This window comes from Zeus faber (genome assembly GCF_960531495.2).
Source record: "Zeus faber genome assembly, chromosome: 5".
Lineage (NCBI taxonomy): Eukaryota > Metazoa > Chordata > Actinopteri > Zeiformes > Zeidae > Zeus > Zeus faber.
Window position 1 is genome coordinate 18,579,323 of NC_137192.1, and position 21,067 is coordinate 18,600,389.

The 21,067-nt window shown below is 44.0% G+C and overlaps 1 protein-coding gene across 1 annotated transcript in view; it reads left to right on the plus strand.

The window, feature by feature from the left end:
• nxph4 (neurexophilin 4) overlaps positions 1 to 19,770 on the plus strand; it is a gene marked incomplete at both ends in the record, with an annotated part of 44,186 nt that extends 24,416 nt beyond the window's left edge. Inside the window, one exon of the mRNA XM_080001261.1 lies at positions 18,967 to 19,770. Within this exon, the coding sequence (XP_079857387.1) occupies positions 18,967 to 19,770 (804 nt within the window). The remainder of the gene's footprint in view (positions 1 to 18,966) is intronic.
• Between the last annotated feature and the right edge of the window lie 1,297 nt (positions 19,771 to 21,067).

A 21,067-nucleotide genomic window follows, 5' to 3' on the forward strand; every position in this document is an offset into this window, starting at 1 on the left:
GACATGCGTCTTTGGCGATCCGATTCCAAGTACACAGCTCCAAGTACAGGTGTCAACGCACCACAACCCAATTGAGGACACGGAAGTACGTACTCATCGCGCACGCCAGAGGCGACATATTAAAGTGCGATACAACAAGAAGCCACAAGGACAGGCAAATGGACTCTCCTGGATGGAGCACGCAGGAAACACACCCAAATGTAGTTACATACAAGGAGGAAACGAACCAAAATAAATACATCTGAAATAAAAACGCACTGTTTTTATTTGTTTCGTTTGGAGACGCAGGCTCCCTCTCCTCAAAATCTTTAAAAACAACTGAGTTAAGGGACTGGATCGGGACAGTCCTTTAACTCAGTTGTTTAAGAAAAAATTATTGTTGCATATCATTCGGAAACCAAATACATCTCAAATAAAAGCACAGGAAAACTAGACTAGACTGACTAGAGGAGAAAAAACTCTAACTCTCTGAGTTATGTTCACGTTTTTAATTTTACATACAATTGGGAAAATCAGGAATTCTGCTCAGCCTGAAAACACAGCACCTAAAATTCAGTCTGTATTGTTTCGATTTTGGCGGAGGGCTCGGCATATGTTCTGTCAGTCATCAGGACTAACCGCGTTCGACTGTGAATTGATGAGCAGGGTGGATTTATTCACCCAGAAAATGTGACCTGGATATTTTTTTCTGGTTATATCCTACGGTGACCGAAAGACATACAGGGCGGAGAGAAGAAGAGAGGTCGAAACACAGGAGTTCCTAGGCCAGTGGTTCCCAACCTGGGGTGCCAGACATCCACAGGGGGTCGCCAGAGAGGTCACAGGGCCTCAGACGATTTTGAGGAATCTGTTTACCAGTTGTCAAATAACGGTTGGAATGGTTCAAAAATCCATGAGTTCATATTTAAATGCTTACAAAACCCATGACTAAATGTTCTAATGTGTTGTATGCACTAAAAACCTTGCTCTCTCTACCCTGAAAATAGAAACCAATTCGGACAAAAACGGCCGCTGACCACAATTAAATACATGAAAAATAAAATGTCAAAAGCGCCTAAAATGTCGAAATGGGGGATGTCTCAGGGTGAATTTGGTTTGGTTAAGGGGGTCTCTGAGGAAAAATGTTTGGAATCCGCCGTGGCCAAAACATTTACCATATAACTCCTCCCAATTAAAAAACAAAATGGTGCCTGCCATTTACTTCCTTGATAAGTTCATCCCCACTCGTCTGCTGAGAATAACCAATTCAGGAGAAAAAAACACAAATCATTTATCAACACATTGATCTACGAGACTCTTTGTCATGATGATACTTATCTACAATGAAGCAGCATCAAGAGGATGTTGTTTCAGACTTAGACTGATGTTAAAGTTGCTGCTGCAGACATTTACCTTTAATATTTTTTAGGTGTGTGTGTGTGTGTGTATGTGCATGCGTGCCTGCGCGTGTGTGCGCGCGCGTGTGTGTGTGGTGGGAGCAAGGAGAATCAGGGCCGTAGGGTATTTTGCACACTGTCTAGGTTCAAAAGAACGGGGGCGCGTGCTTTAACTGTTTTTGCCCCCAACATTGTTTGGAAAAACCTACCAGTTTAGGAAGATATTTCTATAATTGGCTGTCGATTTTTTTTTGTTGCTATGTTTAATTTACCTGGTGTTTTAACTTCACATAGCTTCCATTTTTCTTTTACCTCCCGTTTTCCTATCTGGCGCTGTGCAGTATTTTTAGTTTCCCTCCTTATTTTATTGTTTGTCAAGAGCTTTGTAACAACAACAGTACCACATAAACAAAGTTTTACTTAGTTACTGACTAGAGGGAGATAGAATGGAAAGAAAAAATGAAAAAGCCGAAAAGGGAGGGAGGGGGCAAAAGGGGGATAGGACTGCGAAGCGTTGGAGTGCTGACTGGGGAGCCGCACACTGCCTCTCCCTCGCCCGGATCGTTAATTTTTCCTCTAATTAACAGCAACACCACAGTTGGAATGTGACGGCTGCGCGAGGCCGAGGAGTAGGCGTCGCGTGTGCGTGCCTGTCTGTCCATGTCTCCGACCTGCCCTGACACCCAGTCTCCCAGCTTGTTGAGAAATGACAGATACACCCCCCCAAATCCCTACAGACACACACACACACACACACACACACACACACACACACACACACACACACACACACACACACACACACACACACACACACACACTCACAAAACACATACACACACAGCACATCCATCTGCTCTGGCTACATGCCACATCTTAAGGCTCATTTTCTGTAAATGAGCCTTAAGATATGGGCGTGTGTGTGTGTGTGTGTGTGTGCATGAGTGCGTGCGTGCTTGTGCGTGTGTGTGTGTGTGTGTGTGAGTGTGTGTGTGTGTGTGTGTGTATGCGCACTTTCCGGTGTTCAAACTGTGCTTGTGTGGAATGGGTCTGATGACTTAGGAAAGCTTAAAAAGAATCCTTTTTCCACAGCCATTTATGTTTGTACTTGGATCTGTATTTTTTTTGGCAGTATTTATGAGGTCAAGCGTCTTTGGTTGATTTAGCTGTTTTATCACACGTTTTACTGCGGTTAATGTCATTAATCCGTCTTTTTCCTTTTTATTTACTTGACGTACCTTTTTATTTGGTTCTGGGTTTAACGCAGTGATTCTCGTGCATTAAGCCACGGACAGCATTTGATAAGCTTTAATCTCTGGAGCCCAACCTGAGAAGATTCGTACTGTGAATAAATGACTTCCATACTGGTCTTGACTACAGTTAGGGGGATAACAGTGATCTATGAAAAGTGAACCAGGATCAAAACAGTCATGATGGTACATTCTCTAATAGTGTTATGTAAAGTCTTGTAAATAAAATAACGTTTAAGTTGAACGTAATCATTTTGCTGGGAACCTCTTGAAGGGGTGGGGTTACACAGACCCCACTTTGAGAACCCCTGGTTTAATGTAATATGTAATGTAATAACATAACTAGAGAATTATATATTATTGACAAAATTATACTGCTATAATAATAATAATAATAATAATAATAATAATAATAATAATAATAATAATAACCCAAATAATAAAACCTTTTATGTGTATTGTGCTTTTCCCACTGCTCAAAGACACACATCTATGCATAAAGCAAATGGAAAACATACTTTAGTAGTCCTTGAATTCCACCCTAGACACAAAGCCGCTTCACAAACTGAGTGAGACTTTATCAATTCAGTTGAGATCCATTAACATTCTCTCACAATCAGCATAGTTTCCTGGAAAGGCCGGAATTAACTTCCAGGGGTCATGATTCATTTCCTGTGTGCTTTGTTGTTGTTGTTGGTCGTTTGGCATTGTGGACAAACTGCCACGGCCCAACCTTTTCATCAGCTGTCCCCTGAATTTTAAAGATCTAGAAGGTACAGCGGGTCCCGGCTCCCCGGGACCCGAAAACATTCATTTAGATAGCACCAATATCCAATCTCCCAATACATTTCTTCTGGACATATCTTTAAGGAGAAGGAGGAAGAGAAATGTATCTCTGTTGATATCCTTTGGTCAGTGGCATCAGATTTATAAAAGACTGTGCATGAGGATGGATGGGTGTGTGTGTGTGTGTGTGTGTGTGTGTGTGTGTGTGTGTGTGTGTGTGTGTGTGTGTGTGTGTGTGTGTGTGTGTGTGTGTGTGTGTGTGTGTGTGTGTGTGTCTGTGTGTCTGTGTGTCCGTGTGTGTATGTGTGTGTGTGTATGCGTGCGTGCATGGGTGCGTGCGTTTTGCGTGCACTGAAACTACTCTAGCTAAGCGTCTCGCCCTGGGCCAGAGCAGAACTCCCCCACACAGTAATTGAAGCCCAGATTCTGCTGGACCATTAGTCACAAGTCTCGCTCTGTCCACAGCCTTTTATCGCTGTTGTATCAAAACAAGCAGTTTGTCTGAGAGCGGCTTTGTAATACAGATGTAGCAGCGCTGCACCTTTCATCCTATTCTTTCCTACGTCTATTCCATTCTGTTCAATTCTGTTATATTATATTTTACTGTGTTCTATTCGCTCCTCTTCTATTCTATTCTATTCTATTCTATTCTATCAAAATATGTTACTACTAAATTCTATTGTGCTCTATTCGCCCCTATTCTAGTAACTCCTATTCTATTCTATTCTGTTCTGTTGTATTCAATCGTGTTCAATTCTATTGTCTTGTGTTGCATCATATTCTGTTCACGTCTATTCTGTTCTCTTAAATTCTATTCTGTTGTATCCAAATCTGTTATATTATATTGTGTTCTATTCGCTCCTATTCCGATTCAATTCTGTTCTGTTCCATTGTATTCAGTTATGTTCCATTCTATTCTTTTCGCTCCTATTCTCTTCTATTATTTTGTATTCTGTTCTCTTTTATTATATTCTGTTCTATCCTATTCCACTGTGTTCTATTTGCTCCTGTTCTATTCGTTCCTACTGTATTATGTTCTGTTAGATTGAATTATGTTCAATTAATTTCTGTTCACTCTATTCTAACATGCTCCTTGTTATTATATTATATTATATTATATTTATTTTTATTTTGATTATTTATTATATTATATTATATTATATTATATTATATTATATTATTATTATATCATTTTTATTCCATTCATTTATTGTATTCTAGTGTATTCAATTCAATTCTATTCTATTCAATTCCATTCTGTTCTATTTTTTCTATTCTGTTTTCTTCTAGGGTAGTTCTGTACTGCACTGTGTGGTTGGGTCCTGTTATATTCTGTTGCATTAAATTTTATATTATCTCCATCCATTCTATGTCCTGTTTGTATTCAAGGCGAGCGGAAATTGTTTTGGAGTGTCTTTTGACAGATAGTGTGTCGACACGCCGGCAATGTGCCCTATGTGGAATCGACCACAAAGCACGAACAGGTGATTTCTGGGATGTGATGGATCCTACTTCCTGTATGTTTGTATGCTTGCCTGGATCTCACTACAGATGTCTGCGCATGAGTGTCTGTGACTTTTAGAGCCAGAAAGTCCTTCTTTAGAGAAGAACAGAGAATACAGATATCCGCTGGGGCACACATCCGTAGGAGGACGGAGCGGTGACTCCTGACCAGCGCCCCCTACAGGTGCAATTACCCCAGTGGACGCAGAGCAACAGGCGAAGAAAATAAAATGAATAAAAAAGTTCAATAAATAGAGTAATAAAAATGCTGTAACTAGAAGAAAATGAAAATGATGAATGAAAAAGAGAAACAGACAGACAGAGAGACCAAATATCAGACAGAGACAGACAAACAGATGGACGGACAGACCAAATAGCAGTCAAAGACAGACAGACAGAGACAGACAGAAAGAGCGGCAGGCAGACAGGGACTCTGCTAGAGTGAAAGGTCTTCTTACGAGGGCGGATAGAAGGACATAAAAACCACGTTGGACACAATTGTCTGTGGAGAGACAATTTTGTGTTTCTCATTTCTGTTCATATCTAGTTTGATATTGGGTCTCGGAGTGTGAAACCAAGTGGAATGATGGAAGACCAGGCTCTCCCGAGGAGAGAGAGAGAGAGAGAGAGAGAGAGAGAGAGAGAGAGAGAGAGAGAGAGAGAGAGAGAGGGGGAGAGGGAGGGGTGGAGAGGGGGAGTACATGAGTGAGCAAGTGCTGCGGACAGTTCTGGATGAGTAAAGACACTGACAGATTTCCTCTCTCTCTCTCTCTCTCTCTCTCTCTCTCTCCCTCTCTTTCTATCTCTCTCTCTCTCCCTCTGAAATACCATTACTGTTCTTCTTCTTCTCACCGTCTATCTCCAGAGACAATCTTTATGAAGCCAAGTACACTATTCAGTTGTTGGATTGATTAGGTTTCTATCCCCGCACTGCGCCCTCCCCCTCCCCGTCGCCTGGCTTTTCCCAAGAAGCGGGGAGAGAGCGGGAGGTGCTGGTCAGCGTTCTGGCTTTCCATGTCCAGATGGTGCATGTGAAAGATCCCAGTTAGGGGTCCCAGCGCAGTGTCCTTGAAGCCTAGTGATTTATACACTGGCAAAGGCATCCAAAAGGCAAGCAGGAAGGGAGAAAGAGTGTGTGTTTCTGTGTGTGTGTGTGTGTGTGTGTGTGTGTGTGTGCGTGCGTGCGTGTGCGTGCGCGTGCGTGTGTGTGTGTGCATGCACGCTAATACACATGGCATATTGGCTTGCGTTCCTGTCCTACAGGTTTTGCCTAATTAATCTTAAGGCTGTCGTTGAATTTTGTTTTTGCTTCTCGAAACAGCGATGAAGCCCTGTCAGCCGCAGTGTCAGAGTGTGTGACTCTGTGTGTACTGTAGATAATAGGAAGAAACGAAATGACAGATGCCCCATTTAAGTGCGCACGGGCGCGTATGTGAAGGACCTCAAAGAGCAAGGAGGAATGTGCCCGCGCCGAGCCGCCCGCACTTCAGAGGGTTATACTCATCAGCACCACCCATCGCTTCGCCTCCAATTAACTCAGCGATCGGCTCCGCCTCGGCCGCCCCGCCCCGTTCGCCCTGGGCGGCGGGGCCTCGCACCACCGCCCCGTCTCCTCCCCCGCCCCGACCCGGCTCGGCCCGGTCTCCGAAACTCCTCCCTTCGCCGTGGGAAGGGAGGAGGCTTAAACAGGTTTTGTCTCTTCATCTTTTTCTAATCATCCAATCTTTTTCTAATTACATCCCGCCACCGCTCACCAGCCGCCTGGCGGGAAAAAAAACAATTTTAATTCTCACGTGACGCTTTACGGGGTCGGGAATGGGAAGGACCAGGTGAGGAGAGGGAGAGGGGATGCAGGTGTGGAGAAGAAAGCAGCAAGACAGGACAGAAGGAAGTCGGGGAGGACGAAAGGAAGGAAGGAAGGGAGGGAGGAAGGAAGGAACAAACGAACAAACGAACGAACAAGGAACCGAAAGAAGGGAGGGAGGGGGGAAGGAAAGGAAGGAGGGGAGGAACGAAGGAACGAACAAATGAACGAATAAATGACCGAAAGAAGGGGGGAGGAAGGGAGGAAGGAACGGACAAAGGGAGTGGGGGAGGGATGAGACCAAGAAGGAGGGATGGAAGTAGGGCTGGACGATATAGACAAAATGAAATATTGCAAAGTTCTTTTAAAAGACAGATTATCTAGTCTGGTATCAATATCGATGCTATGTATATTGATATATTGCGGAACCTTTGAAGGAAGGGCACACAGGAAGAAAGAAAGAAAGAAAGAAAGAAAGAAAGAAAGAAAGAAGTAAGGAAAGAAAGAAAGAATGAAAGAAAGAATAAATGAAAGAAAGAAAGATGGAAAGAGTCTGTCACCTGAAAGAACAAGTTAATTCAGGCATATTGTCATCACACGGGAAAGAAGGCAAACAAGGGAAGCGCAGGAGACGCTCCGGTCTTTATTACGGAGAGTGACTCTGACACGTTACCGTGGCGCCCAGCGCCGCTCCATCCCTCACCTCACTCTCCTACTGATGAGCGGAGGAAACACATCTGAGGAAGCCGGGCTTTATTTTGCCGCCTGGGTGACTTGTCGGCGTCGTCAGAGGCCCGCGCGTCCCTTTATCCCTCCGAGCTCACGCCGCCCCGCCCTCCTCTCCGTCCGCTGGGAACGTCTCTTCCTCTCACTTCTCTGTCATTCTCCTCTTTCTCAACTATTCATTATGCAGATAGGTCTGCGTTTTTTTTTTTGTTGTTATACGGTGTTTCTCTTTTCATTTTTTTCCCCCATTTGTATCCCAATCCCTTCTGTTTTTATCGCCGATGTTTTCGCCGTCTATCTCTGGTGGCGGGTTGCGAGTATATGCGCTCAATAAGTTGGGGAAACACAGAGGGCATCAATCACTGTCACTTAGAGGCTCAGGGCGTCGCTCATCCCGCCGCGCCCAGAAAGAAAGCCGCCGTTCTCTTCCCTCCCCCCGCCTCTCGTCCCGTAGCCCCCCCCCCGCCCGCCTCCCCTAACCGCTGAATTTAAAGCTTTTTTCAATACATAAATCTTCCGAAGAAAAAAGGTGGGGCGGAGGGGGGCCGACACATCTGCGCGTGGGCAATCTTGGTCAACATATGTTTACATGTTAAGAAATGTAAAAATTCGGGAGAGCGAACGTTCTCATATTGTGCCTGGTGTACCCCCACCCCCCTCCGCCAGGCGTTCTGCAGCAGTAATTTCGATGAATGATTCAAGTGTTGCCACTCTTCTTTAAGGAATAATGGTATATATGTCATCCTCTGATGCATCGCCGGCCACCTCACATGCAAAAGAGTTGCCCTTCCACCACCGGTGCCACAAATACAATCTCTCTCTGTCCCCTTCGCCCTCTCTCCCTCTCTCCAGCCGTTCCCCTTGGTCTCTCCCTGAGGGGTGCAGCCTGGTGATTGATCAGGTGAAGTGGCACGGGTGGGGGGTGTGGAGGTGGTGCCCCCCTCCCTCCGAGCCAGCTGGGGAGCCGCGCCTCACGAATGCCCATCTGATGTGCTCGGGAAAGATATGATCGCCGCTCAACGTTGCATTTGGGCTACTCAAGCGACCCTCCTGAGAGCAGAAACAAACAAAAAAATGTTTTTGATGGGGTTGGACGTTAGGAGCCGGTGTGCGGGCCCCGTCCCACGGCTGAAACATGCTTCTCGATAGACACAGCGCCAGGTTTCCTCAGGTTGTCTTCAAGTCCATGGGCGGCGGACGATCACAGACAGGGTGAATTGCACCATTTTCCTCCGGTCATCGACAATGCACGGATTGGTTCATCCAGCGAATCTCTGTTTGATGCCCTCCAAGACGTCATAGTTCTGTCAACAAAGACGCTCCCAAAAATGACCCTTTGAGGAGAGACGCCGAATAACCTTGTTGACCCTGCTTCAAACCTCACATTTTCCTTCAAAGAGCATCTATTAAATGCCAACTCACATAGTCACTTTTGGTTTGGTGTATTCCAAGGGAGGTGCGATTGGTGAGGAACAACGAACTTTAAAACGACCAGCTTTGGATCAGTGTAAATCAGAGAACCACGTAGTCGACCGGACTATGTGCCAGACTGCCCACCTGTTAGAGAAACCGATACCAGCGCTGGATCATGCATATAAACCATCCCCCACCTGGAATACTGTTCTGAAAGAGCTGCCACGCAATACCAGACATCACTGTCTTTCCATTTTCGACAAGACATATGATCAGCTGGCAGCGCACGTTGCATCAATATCAGTGATGTCAAAACCGTCAAAGCTTTTGACTTCTCTAGTTTATATAGATTATACACATGCAATGTGTTCTACATTTGTTTGCAGCAATAGGACAATGAAAATAGATTAAAATATAGCTCCACGCAGCAATACGCGGGGTCCAGGGTAGTCGGCACTTGGTTAAAATTCAATGGACGAGTGCGCTTTGGCTCTCTGTTCCAGTGTGTTCCTGCGCTTTGTTTAATCCAATAGTCTTTTGGTAATACTTAATACTAATACTTAATACTTAAACAGAATTTTTTTCAAACATAATGAGGGTCAATAGTAATAAAACAATAGAAGAAGAAGAACAATCTTTATTTGTCACACACCACACCACAACACAGGCACGCACACACACACACACACATACATGCATATGCTTTGGATGGTGGCGGTGAAATGAGGCCTCTGCGTTTAACCCATCCTGGCTTGTCCTTCCTCCGGGGGCACAGCCAGGTGTGCATGTTTTTGGGGGGGGGGGGGGGTCCTTACTGACGTTTGGTGGAGGAAACCCCATGTGAGCACGGGGAGAACATGCAAACTCCACACAGAAAGGCTCTTATTTGTGAGATAACCCGCCGGAGCAACAGCTCCCCAGGTGGGAATCGAACCCAGGACCTTCTTGCTGTGAGGCAGCAGTGCAATGCACTGCTATATTGTGCGACTGTGCCACTATGGTGGCACGGTCGCACAAAATAGCTCCGTCAACTTCTGCATGAGTGCTGTGCGTGGCGCCATCTTGGTGAGGTTACGATAATTGATCACTTCTCCCGCAATCCCGAATCGATCTGGATGAAACTCGAACGACGCCATGTTGGAACGGCCCAGAATACAAATCTTATTCAGACCGTCTGTGGGTTCGTGGGATCCATGACATCCATAAAGGTCCGACGTGAGCTACATCTGCACGTGCTGTCATCTTGGTGAGGATGAGGTTGTTGGCCAATCACTAGACTGCAATGCTATCATGTGGCCTGTGCAAGCTGTCATTTGTGCATGCGCGTGCGTTGCAGAAATGATGAAAATTTTTTTTACCAAATTATTCAACAATAATGGACCAATATGGATCAAGCTTGGATGACGGCATATTGGGACTGCCCCCAATATACATTTTATTCATCATGTCTGTGTGTGCGGCGGATACATGATATCCATAGACCACAGTTTTTCATTAACAACAGTAATCCCACCCTTCGGGGACCCCAAACAAGATATTTTTGATATTTAAACAACTACAGTTTTTAAAAGTTAACACTTTAATCATTCTATACCTATTCACAATATCAGACAAGGACTTTATAGTAGACAAAAGCTGCAAAGCACAATAATGGGATTTTTAATCACTTTATGGCACACTCCGTCCAATGCAGGATTTAGCATTATTGCTTTTCTTAAGGTCAGATTTTTCAATTCCAATTTTATTGGCACTTTTTATGAGAATGCCTTGTTCTCCCCTTAAAGCCCAGGGTATACAAATTAATATTTTAAGTAATACTGTGGAGAGAATGTTTGTGGTTGAGACGTCAGCATTTTAAATTTCAGCATATAGCTGCTGGATTAAGATCCACCATAGCTAGAATTTCTTCTTCTCATCCCCTCTAAGATGCCAAAAAAACAGTAAGTGGGATGCTTATGGGATGTTTTGACCGAAACAGATGGGATGACTTGAGAAGATAAAGATGCTTTATCCTACTGTCTAGACCAGTTCTTCCACTATTGACTTTGCTGTCTTTTTAAAGTAGTATGTCCTATATCTCAGACAAATAGTACTGCTGTAGTAGAGATAATGTACTTACTAAATCACATGGATTAGAGACAAAGACCCACTTCAATACCTATTCTTCAATACCAGGTTTTCAGCCGGTGTCAAATGGAGTTTTAGCCTGTTTACTAGTTAGCGCACACATTCTACATTACCCTTTACCATTTTCCTGGTAAATCTTGATCATTTTTTAGGGTTATTTGAACAACATGGTGAGAAAATAACCCCTCAACATCATCTTCTGGTCCCATGTGTTTTTTGTATTTAATTTTGCTGTATTTTGTATTTGTTAATTCCATTTCAAAAGGCAGAAGCTCCATTTCTTGGAATGGAATTAACATGGAATTAACAAAATACAAAATGTAACTTTGATTTTTTTTGTTTAAATGCGTTATTGTAAATGGCAGTGGGAAATCTCACTACATAATTCAAAATTTTCAGAACGTAAATAAATATCAGCTATGATCAGGGGTAAAATGTGTTGAATGTAAAGCCTAAAACTCATTTTGAGACTGGTATAGTCCTTTAAACTCCCTTTTGGGTTTACAGTCCATGAAATGATGCAGGCATCGTCTTTTCATTTGCAAATGTTTAGTTTGTTAATACACAAGAATAGCAGTAAATATGACAACAAAACACTTTGCTTAGCAGTTGTTTAAGGACTGAGATGACATGTTTGAATGTATATACATCCCCTCGACGCTGTTGTTGCCGCTGCAGGAGCCATCAATCACGTTTGACGTTGCATTGTTTCCAGTGGAAATTCATCTCGTCTCATCTCGTGTTGTGCTGTGCCATGTCATGTCGCCTCCTGTTGTCTTGCATCGTGTCTTGTCATATCCGTGATGACCCTCATGTCATGTCATGTCATGGTCATGTCATGGTCATGTCATGGTCATGTCATGGTCATGTCATGGTCATGGTCTTGGCATGTCATGGTCATGTCATGTCATTTCATGTCATGTCACCTCATGTCATGTCACCTCATGGCATGTCATCTCATGTTATCTCATGTCATGTCATGTCCTCTCATCGCATGTTATCTCAAGTAATCTCAAATAATCTCATGTAATCTCATGTAATCTCATGTTATCTCATGTCATGTCCTCTCATCGCATGTCATCTCTTAATCTCATGTTATCTCATGTTATCTCATGTTATCTCATGTTATCTCATCTCATCTCATCCCATCGGTGCTACGGAGCGCCAAACTATCTGCCATCATCTTATCTTAAAACTATCGTTTGACTGGGAATCCCTCCACGGCCATGTTAGAGAAATAGGAGCCACCAACAAGGTTGTTTTCAACAGTGTGCTATTTAATCTATTAGTAGGTACCACACCCCTTTTGAATTGTGAATCGGAAGAAACGCACTGTGGATGTGATGTACATCGGGGTGTATTCTTTGAGATGATTTGATGTTTCTTTTTCACATCGAACGCCTGCACAGTCAATTATTTATTGGAGACAGTCTTATACAGCTAATCGATATTCCAGGCCTCACAGCCGCGAACAAGGGATTTCTACCTTTCCTCTCTCTCCAATATTAGTGGCATCTGCAATATTCTGCAATATTGTCGGTGTATTACTTTTAAGCCCGTTCACAATATCATCATGAATCCTGTTTCAAATGCTTCGAAGGGCCAACGTGAGCGCAGAGCGCATTTTCTTATTTTTTTTCCTTCCTGTCTTTCTTTCTTTCTGTCTTTCTTTCTTTCTTTCTTTCTCCCTCTCTCTCTGGCTTTCCTTCTTACAAGGAAGCAACAGCAGTGCATAGTCTACTATACAAACTACTTTCCCCCGTGTAGATTCATTGAAAGTGTGACTGGAATATTTTTTAATTTGGTCTATTTTATGAAAATATAATGTAATCTGGCACTGGACAGAGTCTGAGCTGGTCCTCTTGAAACAATAATGTAGATATTACTTCTCACCAAGCCCCTGATTATACTCCATGGGGTGAAGTGAGTCTTTTTTTTTTTTGTGTGTCAGCGCACTCATAATCTCAGTGCGTGTTGTATATATATTGTCTTTTTACCTCTTCTGTCCTTCTTCGCTCCTTCACTTCATATTGTCTTACAGACTCTCCTACTTTTCTCCACAGTCTTCCCCCTTTTTTCCTTCATTTCTCCTCCTCCCTTAACAAGTTATCTGCCTCGGCTTCATTTCTTTGCTCTCTGATACTCCCTGACTCAGTAGCTTTCATTTTCATGATAATCCAGCGACGCCACTGGACTGCAAAATCATTTTTACCCCCCCCCCTCTCTCTTTCTCTCGCTCTCTCTCTCTCTCTCTCTCGATCTCTCTCCCTCTCTCTCTCTCTCTCTCTCTGCCACCCAACTCCCCCATTCTCTTCCATATTTCACCCCCCAACCCCTCCCTTCCTACTGGTTTATCTTTCTCCTTCGGGCTTTATTTTGCTCTCTGTAATTAAATGTCATTTTCAACTCTGCGTTTTTTGGGAAGAAAATTCTCCTCTTTTTTTTTTTTTTTTTTTTTTTTATAATATATATATATTGTGTGATCATTGTCAAAACAGAGCAGGGTTCCCGGCCCCCGTTTCTGTGCCTGCCGGTGAAATGAAACATGTCGTTGTCGAAGCGCAGGAACATTCAAAAATAGTTAAATACCGTATGTATAGCTTCCGTCCCTCTTGCCTTTTTGGATTTTGGATTTCCGGAGAAACCTACGAACAAACGTGGCAAACACGAACACAAGCGCTCAATATTTTGGACGGCTGGATTGCCGGGAGAAAAAAAAAAGTCCCGTTACCAAAAAAAGGTCACGCCTTCGATCTTCCCACGGTGCGGTACCGGCCGGCGTGTGTTTATCCCAGCCGCAGATCCGGTTTGGGTTTTTATTTATTTATTTATTTATCTTTTTGAACGAGACATGACCCGCCGACTTATTGTCCGCAGCTTTTCCGGTAAGAGGATTACACGCGGGCGTGGACTGTGAATGTCCCGGGATGATTGAAATGATGGCCGTAGATTTTCCCCGTCGCACCTCATGAAAAACCCCGGCGTTCGTGACGCCGCCGGCGCTCCAACGGACTACCTGTAATCCCGCGACGCGGATCTTTGATGTTGGGCGCCGTGGTGAAATTAGATCATTTCCTTTAGACATTTCCCTCGGCACCGCGGGCCGACCCGCAAACTCTGTGCCACTTACCGCTCGCTCGAAAAAAGTAAAGCCCCGACTTCAAAGTACACCCCGATGTGTGTATTCGGCCGCACGCCGTTTTATCTCCACTCACTTCATCTCCGGAGCCAACACAAATAGTTAGCCCAAAAATATTCGCCTCTCGCCGCTCTTCTGGCGGGGGAATCAAACTTTGCGTGCGCGAGCTGAGACGTAAAAGCGGCGGGGAAATGTGTAAGCCGAAAATAAATAATAACTCCCCGGCCGCGGGAGGGAAGCCGCGCGTCTGGCTCTTCCCGGCGACGGCGGATCAATGCGGCCGGGAGCACCGACTGAAATGAATTGATTGTCACCAATAAAACACCAATTAAATAAAGGAACAGGCCTTCGGAGGGGAGCGCGGAGACAAGCGGCGCTCATTTTCTCATCAGCCCTGGGGGAGAGAGAGAGGGAGGCGAGGGGGGCGCGGCGGGTGAGACGCCTTCTCTTCTGAATACTCCTATCTGTCTCTCTCTCTCTCTGTCTCTCTCTCTCTCTCTCTCGCTCTCTCCCCCTGAGGGAAGCGGGTGAAGGTGAGTCCGGGGAGCGTGGGGGCGGCGGGGGATCAGAAATCCATTAGCGGGAGAAAAAGTGGGGGACCGTGAGCGCCAAAAAAAAAAAAAAGAAAAAGAGAGCGAGATAGCACTATTGATCTAAGGCTTCCTTAATGATGACAAGAGATCTTCATTGTTGTGGCAAGTGACATTTCGGGATTTAGGAGTCAATTCCAGCGCACACTTGACCTTCCCGCGGTGGATGAGTTAGTGCGGGGCCGCTTTAACCCTCCGCGCGCCCGTGCCCGGGCGTCCCTCTCTTTATCCGTTCTCTCTCTCGTTCTCTTTTTCCACTAAGTTGCCGTTCTGCTCCCCTCATCCGGCCCGCTTCAGCTTTGCGCTCGCGCTCGGCTGGGTCGTCGGCAACCCGGGACACGTTTGGCAACCCGGCAACCCGGGACGCGTTTCGCCGGCACGGAAGAAAAAAAAAAAATCCAAGCTAAAGGCGATGAAGACGCCCGGTGCCTTAGAAGACGTACGCGCGCTCTCCTTTACTCTCTTCTCCTCTCATCTCAGTTCTCCTCTGATAACGTTTGCCTTGCGATCTCCTGCCATCTCCCGTGCTCCGTAATGTCGTTGCCTCGTATTCCCGCTCTTCGTCCGGCGTCCCCGCCGCCGCTCCGCCGCACAGGAACCAAACAGCTCGGCGGAGACAACGGCAAAGCCCGGCTGACCGTATCTGTTAAGTGCCTTTCAGGTTCATTGTGAAATGGCAGAACATTCATCATTGTGAATGTAATTTCGCTCAGCTTTGGTATTAACTAAGCCTTTGTGGGTAAATATGTTGCATCATAGTGCTCTTCGCCGGATTACTTACTTTGTTATCGGAATTAAATGCAAAGAAACTCGGAAGTTGGTTGATTGTAGAGCTTTAATTGTTGAATTTAGTTTTGTTTATGTTTCATTTCATTGTTTTTCAAGTCATATTCAAGATTCAAGAGGTTTATTTATCACATACATATACATACGTTCACACATATATGCAGTGAAATGTCTTTGCAACGCACTCGCAGATTATGCACAATAAGTTCTAAATCGAACATAACTAACCTAATTCCTACTAAGCTAACTGAAATTAATTGATTCCTAAAACGTTATGCAGTTAGTGAATATAAATATAAATAAAATGAAATAAAAATAAAATAAGACTCAAAAAAGGTAAAACAGAGTGGGGATACGAAATAGAAGTAAAGGGAATATAGTTGTGTATATGGGATAGGCTATTTGTAGATACAGATATGTGCAGTAAAGTGAATGTAAATAAAGTGTGTATGTGATTATGTCTTTATATATGTAAGCGAAGGGTTTTTTTTGGGGGGGGGGGTTTCAGCCAGGTAGTCTCTTCACTGTTTCACATTTTTTTAAGGGGCATTAGTTGCTTTTAAATCATTGCAACTTTTTTCTGTCTGTGATTTCTTTGAAATGTACCAGTTAGGTAGATGTGAAGTAAAGCACAGTTTGGTTTCATACGTGGGGCTTGGCAGCTATGGGCCATCTGCACTGCTTGTCAACATAAGAAATGTAGCCAGCATCTGGTGTTTGTTAATGTACAGTAAACCCGGTCCAAAGCCAATTTGCATCACTTGCTCTAAAGCCTCACTGATATTCTACTGTATTATACTCCTGTTGGTTGCTGTTACTTCTGTTACCAGCTCCGCCAATCAAAAGCAAGTTTTGACTTCCTACTTACTACTACCGATATATTTAGTTGTTTAATTTCTGTGTTAAGTCCAAATAGACCGAAACAGGCTCAAATAAATCATCAAAGTTGTCTTCATGGTTTGTCGTGGTGTAGAAATATGTTTATTGATGATATACCGTACGACGGGAGGAGGAGCCCTTGTCATGACACGTGTCCATCTGCTCCAGGGCTTGTTCCACCTAGCCCACTCTCTACCATCAACTGTGTGTCTGAAACCCCGTCGTCTGTGTCTTTCCGTGTGGTGGCTGCTAGGCGAAACTGCCAAATATACTTAATAATAAATTTACACAAAATATAATTAAGACTACAAATTCTTTCAAAAAGTGAAACTCATACCTGTTACAAAACTCCTTTTGGACATTTCATTTGTGTATCCATCCTGTGTGTGTGTGTGTGTGTGTGTGTGTGTGTGTGTGTGTGTGTGTGTGTGTGTGTGTGTGTGTGTGTGTGTGTGTGTGTGTGTGTGTGTGTGTGTGTCTGAGTGTGAGTGTGTCTTAGCATGTTGCCTGATTTAACAAACGGTAAGAAACAACAGAAGGCAGAAGCTGTATTTTTCAAACCATCAATCTTTGGCCAGTCGCAGCCGCCTGATGTGACCTTCCAGGAAACATCTGCTCCACTGCAAAAAGTCTCAACTTTATGGATTTCACGTCAGGAGGAAATATTTGATGTTTATTCTAACAAATCCACACCCTTGCAATTGATTTACTGTCAAGTGAAAAAAAGGGATATTTATGCTAATCGCAAAGCCCATCTATTTATCGGTTCCTGTTGGCATTTTATTACATCCCTCGTTCGGGGAAAAAGCAGCCGTCGCCCGTTTCCATTATACTGACGTTTGGCAAATACGCTGACTCTGTACGGCGGCGTTTCCAGCCTCATGGAGACCGATGCCGTGCTGACCCACGGGTCACCATGCAAAATTAGTTTGTTTCTTACGCGCAAGTTTCACTTTCAGTCAAGGGTCACAGGTCACAGCCCCGGGGCAAGGTGATGATGAAGGCGACGATGGTCATAATTATTATGATGATGCTGCATGTTCACGCTCAGTACCGTCAGATAGAGGAAATATAACAGGGGCAGCTCGACAGATGGCATTATGTAGAGTGAGCTTACAGGACTAAGGACAGTATTATCTACAGGAAATCAGTTCTATCTTAGTTCACATTCTATTTTTTTGTAATATATATGATAAGAGTAGCGTGGCACATTTATAGGACTTGACTGTTGTCAAATCGGGTTTTAGACGGTTTACTAATTTTATATTACCCCTGACACTTTACCTCATTACCAAATTTGATTTTCTCTTATTTTCCTGATGATAGCTCACTTTTTTTTTTTTTCGATTTTTAATTTGGACACAACTAAAGAAGAAATTGGTCAGCGGTTACGACAAATAATGTGATGTGTGCTAACTGGCGAACGCGCTGAAAATAGATATGACGCCGGTATGATGCTTTCATTTTATATACTTTGAAAATTATGCAATAAGCATGTAGACTAATTTGAAGACTGCTGCGCAGAACTGTCAGAATCGAGGGTAAACTGGGCCGGTTGCAGAAAATTCAGACTTGGTCATTATCCGGTTATCGGTCATGAATCAACAGCTTTAATTTATTCCTCTGGCGGTCGATAAACTTTCAATCATATTTACCTAAGATCAATCCACCTAGAAATAACCTCTGCGGCTAAGTTAATGAATGGCCAAAAGAAACAGATGCGTTAATTGGATGAGTGAATGTGTGAGGGGGTGTTTCGAGCACGGCGCTGGAGCCTCAACAAATAGCAACATCGACTTGTTATCGGCTTCAATGATTGATGAAGTTGAGGAGGGCTTCAGGCCTAAACTGTCTGTCCCCGCGTAATAGATAGGAATTCAACAAGACAGAAACTGTTTTTTTGCCGGAGTGGACGCCAAGAGTGCAATCTAATCACGTTGGTTTATTTATTTTTTTGCTTCCACACATTTTCTCGTTTCGTTTATTTATTTGCGGGATAGTTTTAAGCTTCCTCCAAATGCGTCCACGGGGAGGGCATTTGGTAACCTTTTGGAACGGCTGTAATGCCTCTCACTTTCAACTCCACATGACAGCTCCCAGCTCAGTCTTGAAAGTCTCGCGCGCGTGTGTGTGTGCATACATGTGTGTGTACGTGCGTGCGTGCATGCGTGCGTGTGTGCGCGCATGCGTGTCTGTGTGTGTGTGTGTGTGTGTGTGTGTGTGTGTGTGTGTGTGTGCGCATACATACATGTTTGTGTGCCTACATGAGTGTGAGCAAGAGGGTGAAGGTCACGGGATTGCGATTTCAAGCCTCGCATCCAGTACCTCACATCCATCACTGCTTTGCTGTGAACCACGTATGACAAGAATATGAAAGTGCATTATCGAAAAATAAAATATAATTTAAAAAAAAAAAAATCCTGCTGAATTTTAAAGATTATTCCTGTAATGGTTATAATTGACACGCGGACAGAACACTGGTTTTAATGCGTGATTGGATTGGACATTTGTGTGGAATGTAGTCTCAACCACCTCCTCCCTTCATCTCGCCCTCTTGTCTGTTTCCTCTCCTTCTCTGTCCATCCAGGTCCAGGGGTTGGAGAAGCAGGGGGGCTTCTCAGACGTGGGCCAAGTCGGGTCGGTGATGAAGACGCTCCCGTACGGCGCGGCCGGGGGGACGACAGGGGGGATGGTCAAGCCTCCGTACCAAACCCGTATCTACTCCACCTCCATCGACCAGACGCCCATGAAGACCAAGCCGCCCACGTACAGCTTCTTCAACCCGTACGACTTGGCCCGGAACCAGTCCCTGCTCCTGGACCAGACAGGCTACCGCTCCAAGCGCAAGCCCTCGCTAAAGACAGCCATGAAGACCAAGAAGATCTTTGGTTGGGGGGACTTCTACTTCAACGTCAAGACCATGAAGTTCAGCCTGCTGGTGACGGGGAAGATCGTGGACCACATCAACGGGACGTTCACCGTGTACTTCCGCCACAACTCCTCCAGCTTGGGGAACGTGTCGGTCAGCATCGTGCCGCCGACTAAGGTGGTTGAGTTTGAGGTCCTGCAGCAGCAGATCCACCCCCACGCCCAGCCAGATGTGCAGGTCCAGCAGACCCAGCAGTCCACCATGGATCCCAAAGAGGTCAAGACCTTCAACTGCCGGGTGGAGTACGAGAAAACCAACAGGTCCAAGAAGCCCAAGCCCTGCCTGTATGATCCCTCCCAGACCTGCTTCACGGAGCACACCCAGTCCCACGCCGCCTGGCTCTGTGCCAAACCCTTCAAGGTCATTTGCATCTTCATCTCCTTCTTTAGTATTGATTACAAGCTGGTTCAGAAAGTGTGCCCGGACTATAACTTCCAAAGTGACCACCCTTACTTTGGATAAAGTAAGCGAGACTGAACTGCAAAAAAATAAAAGGAGAGAGAAATGAGCAGGGAAATTATTAAAAATTATTCTTCTGATATTGGTGATGATATTGATTATTAGGGTGAAGAAGGGGACAGTTTTTGCCGCTCTCAACTGCTGTTGAGATGTGGATATGAAAAAAAGAAAAGAAATAAAAAACAAGTATAATCAACTTAATGGGTTCGGATGGGTTCGGATATGGGTGACATCCTTAACTTTTTTCCAAATTTGTATATGTTCACTTTTATTTATTTTCCTGTAAATACTTTAAACAACTATTGCTTTTAGACATTGGATTCACAGTGTTATTACTTTTGTCAGTTGGAGAATTCTTTGAAAAAACTGCAAAAAAAAAAAAAGTCATTTTGGTATTTTAGTATGCCCTCCGAGTTCAAAGCAAACCTCTGGAACGGCTGCACTATGCCACTGCGGTATGGCAGACATTATGTTATGGTAGACTGACTGTTAATCATCCCCTCAGCTCTACGTTTCAAACCCCGGATATAAGAAAGTTATATGTCTGAGAAATGCTATGCTAGATATGCATACAATATACTGTATGAAAAAGCACATTAAAATCTCTTTAACTGTTTTGGCTGTCTGTCTCTTACTAGGAAAATTATTTTTTGTCATTTAACAGATGCTAAGCTTTCTGTGCAGAGTTCCTACGCTCATTTCATAACCCGTCTTTATATATATATATATATAGTGAAAAATACAATTTCATGGCATAGAATTGATTTTCAAGGCATTAAATTAAGTAAATGGTGGTGTCTTACGCAGGAAATAGGACGCTGTTTATCACCCAAAAAAACATGGACACTGTTACTATTGGTAATACATCTTCTGAAAGAGTAAGCTTATACTCTCCAATATATTTTTAAGTGAATATGACAATGATTTGAAATTATATGAATTATGTTTTGTGTGTGTTTGATGATGCAAATGAACCGAGCGTTTGCACAGCTGAGTTGTGTTGCGTCTGAATGCTCCAGATGTCTTTCTCTCATTTTCAAAACCCCATTTGCATTGGCACCCAAGGCACCTCTTCTCTGCCCGAATGGTATTTACCTCAGCGTCATTTTCTTTTGAACGCACATCATAATTATATATGGAAGACAATAAGAAATGGAGACACGAGAAATGTGTTATTAAATGCACGCAATTCCGGGATAATTACGAGGAAGCAGGGAACAATACGGCGGATCTCTGGGGTTAAATTCCTCCTTCATTACATGGCTTCACCTGGAACATAACTGCCAGAAGCACATTTTGT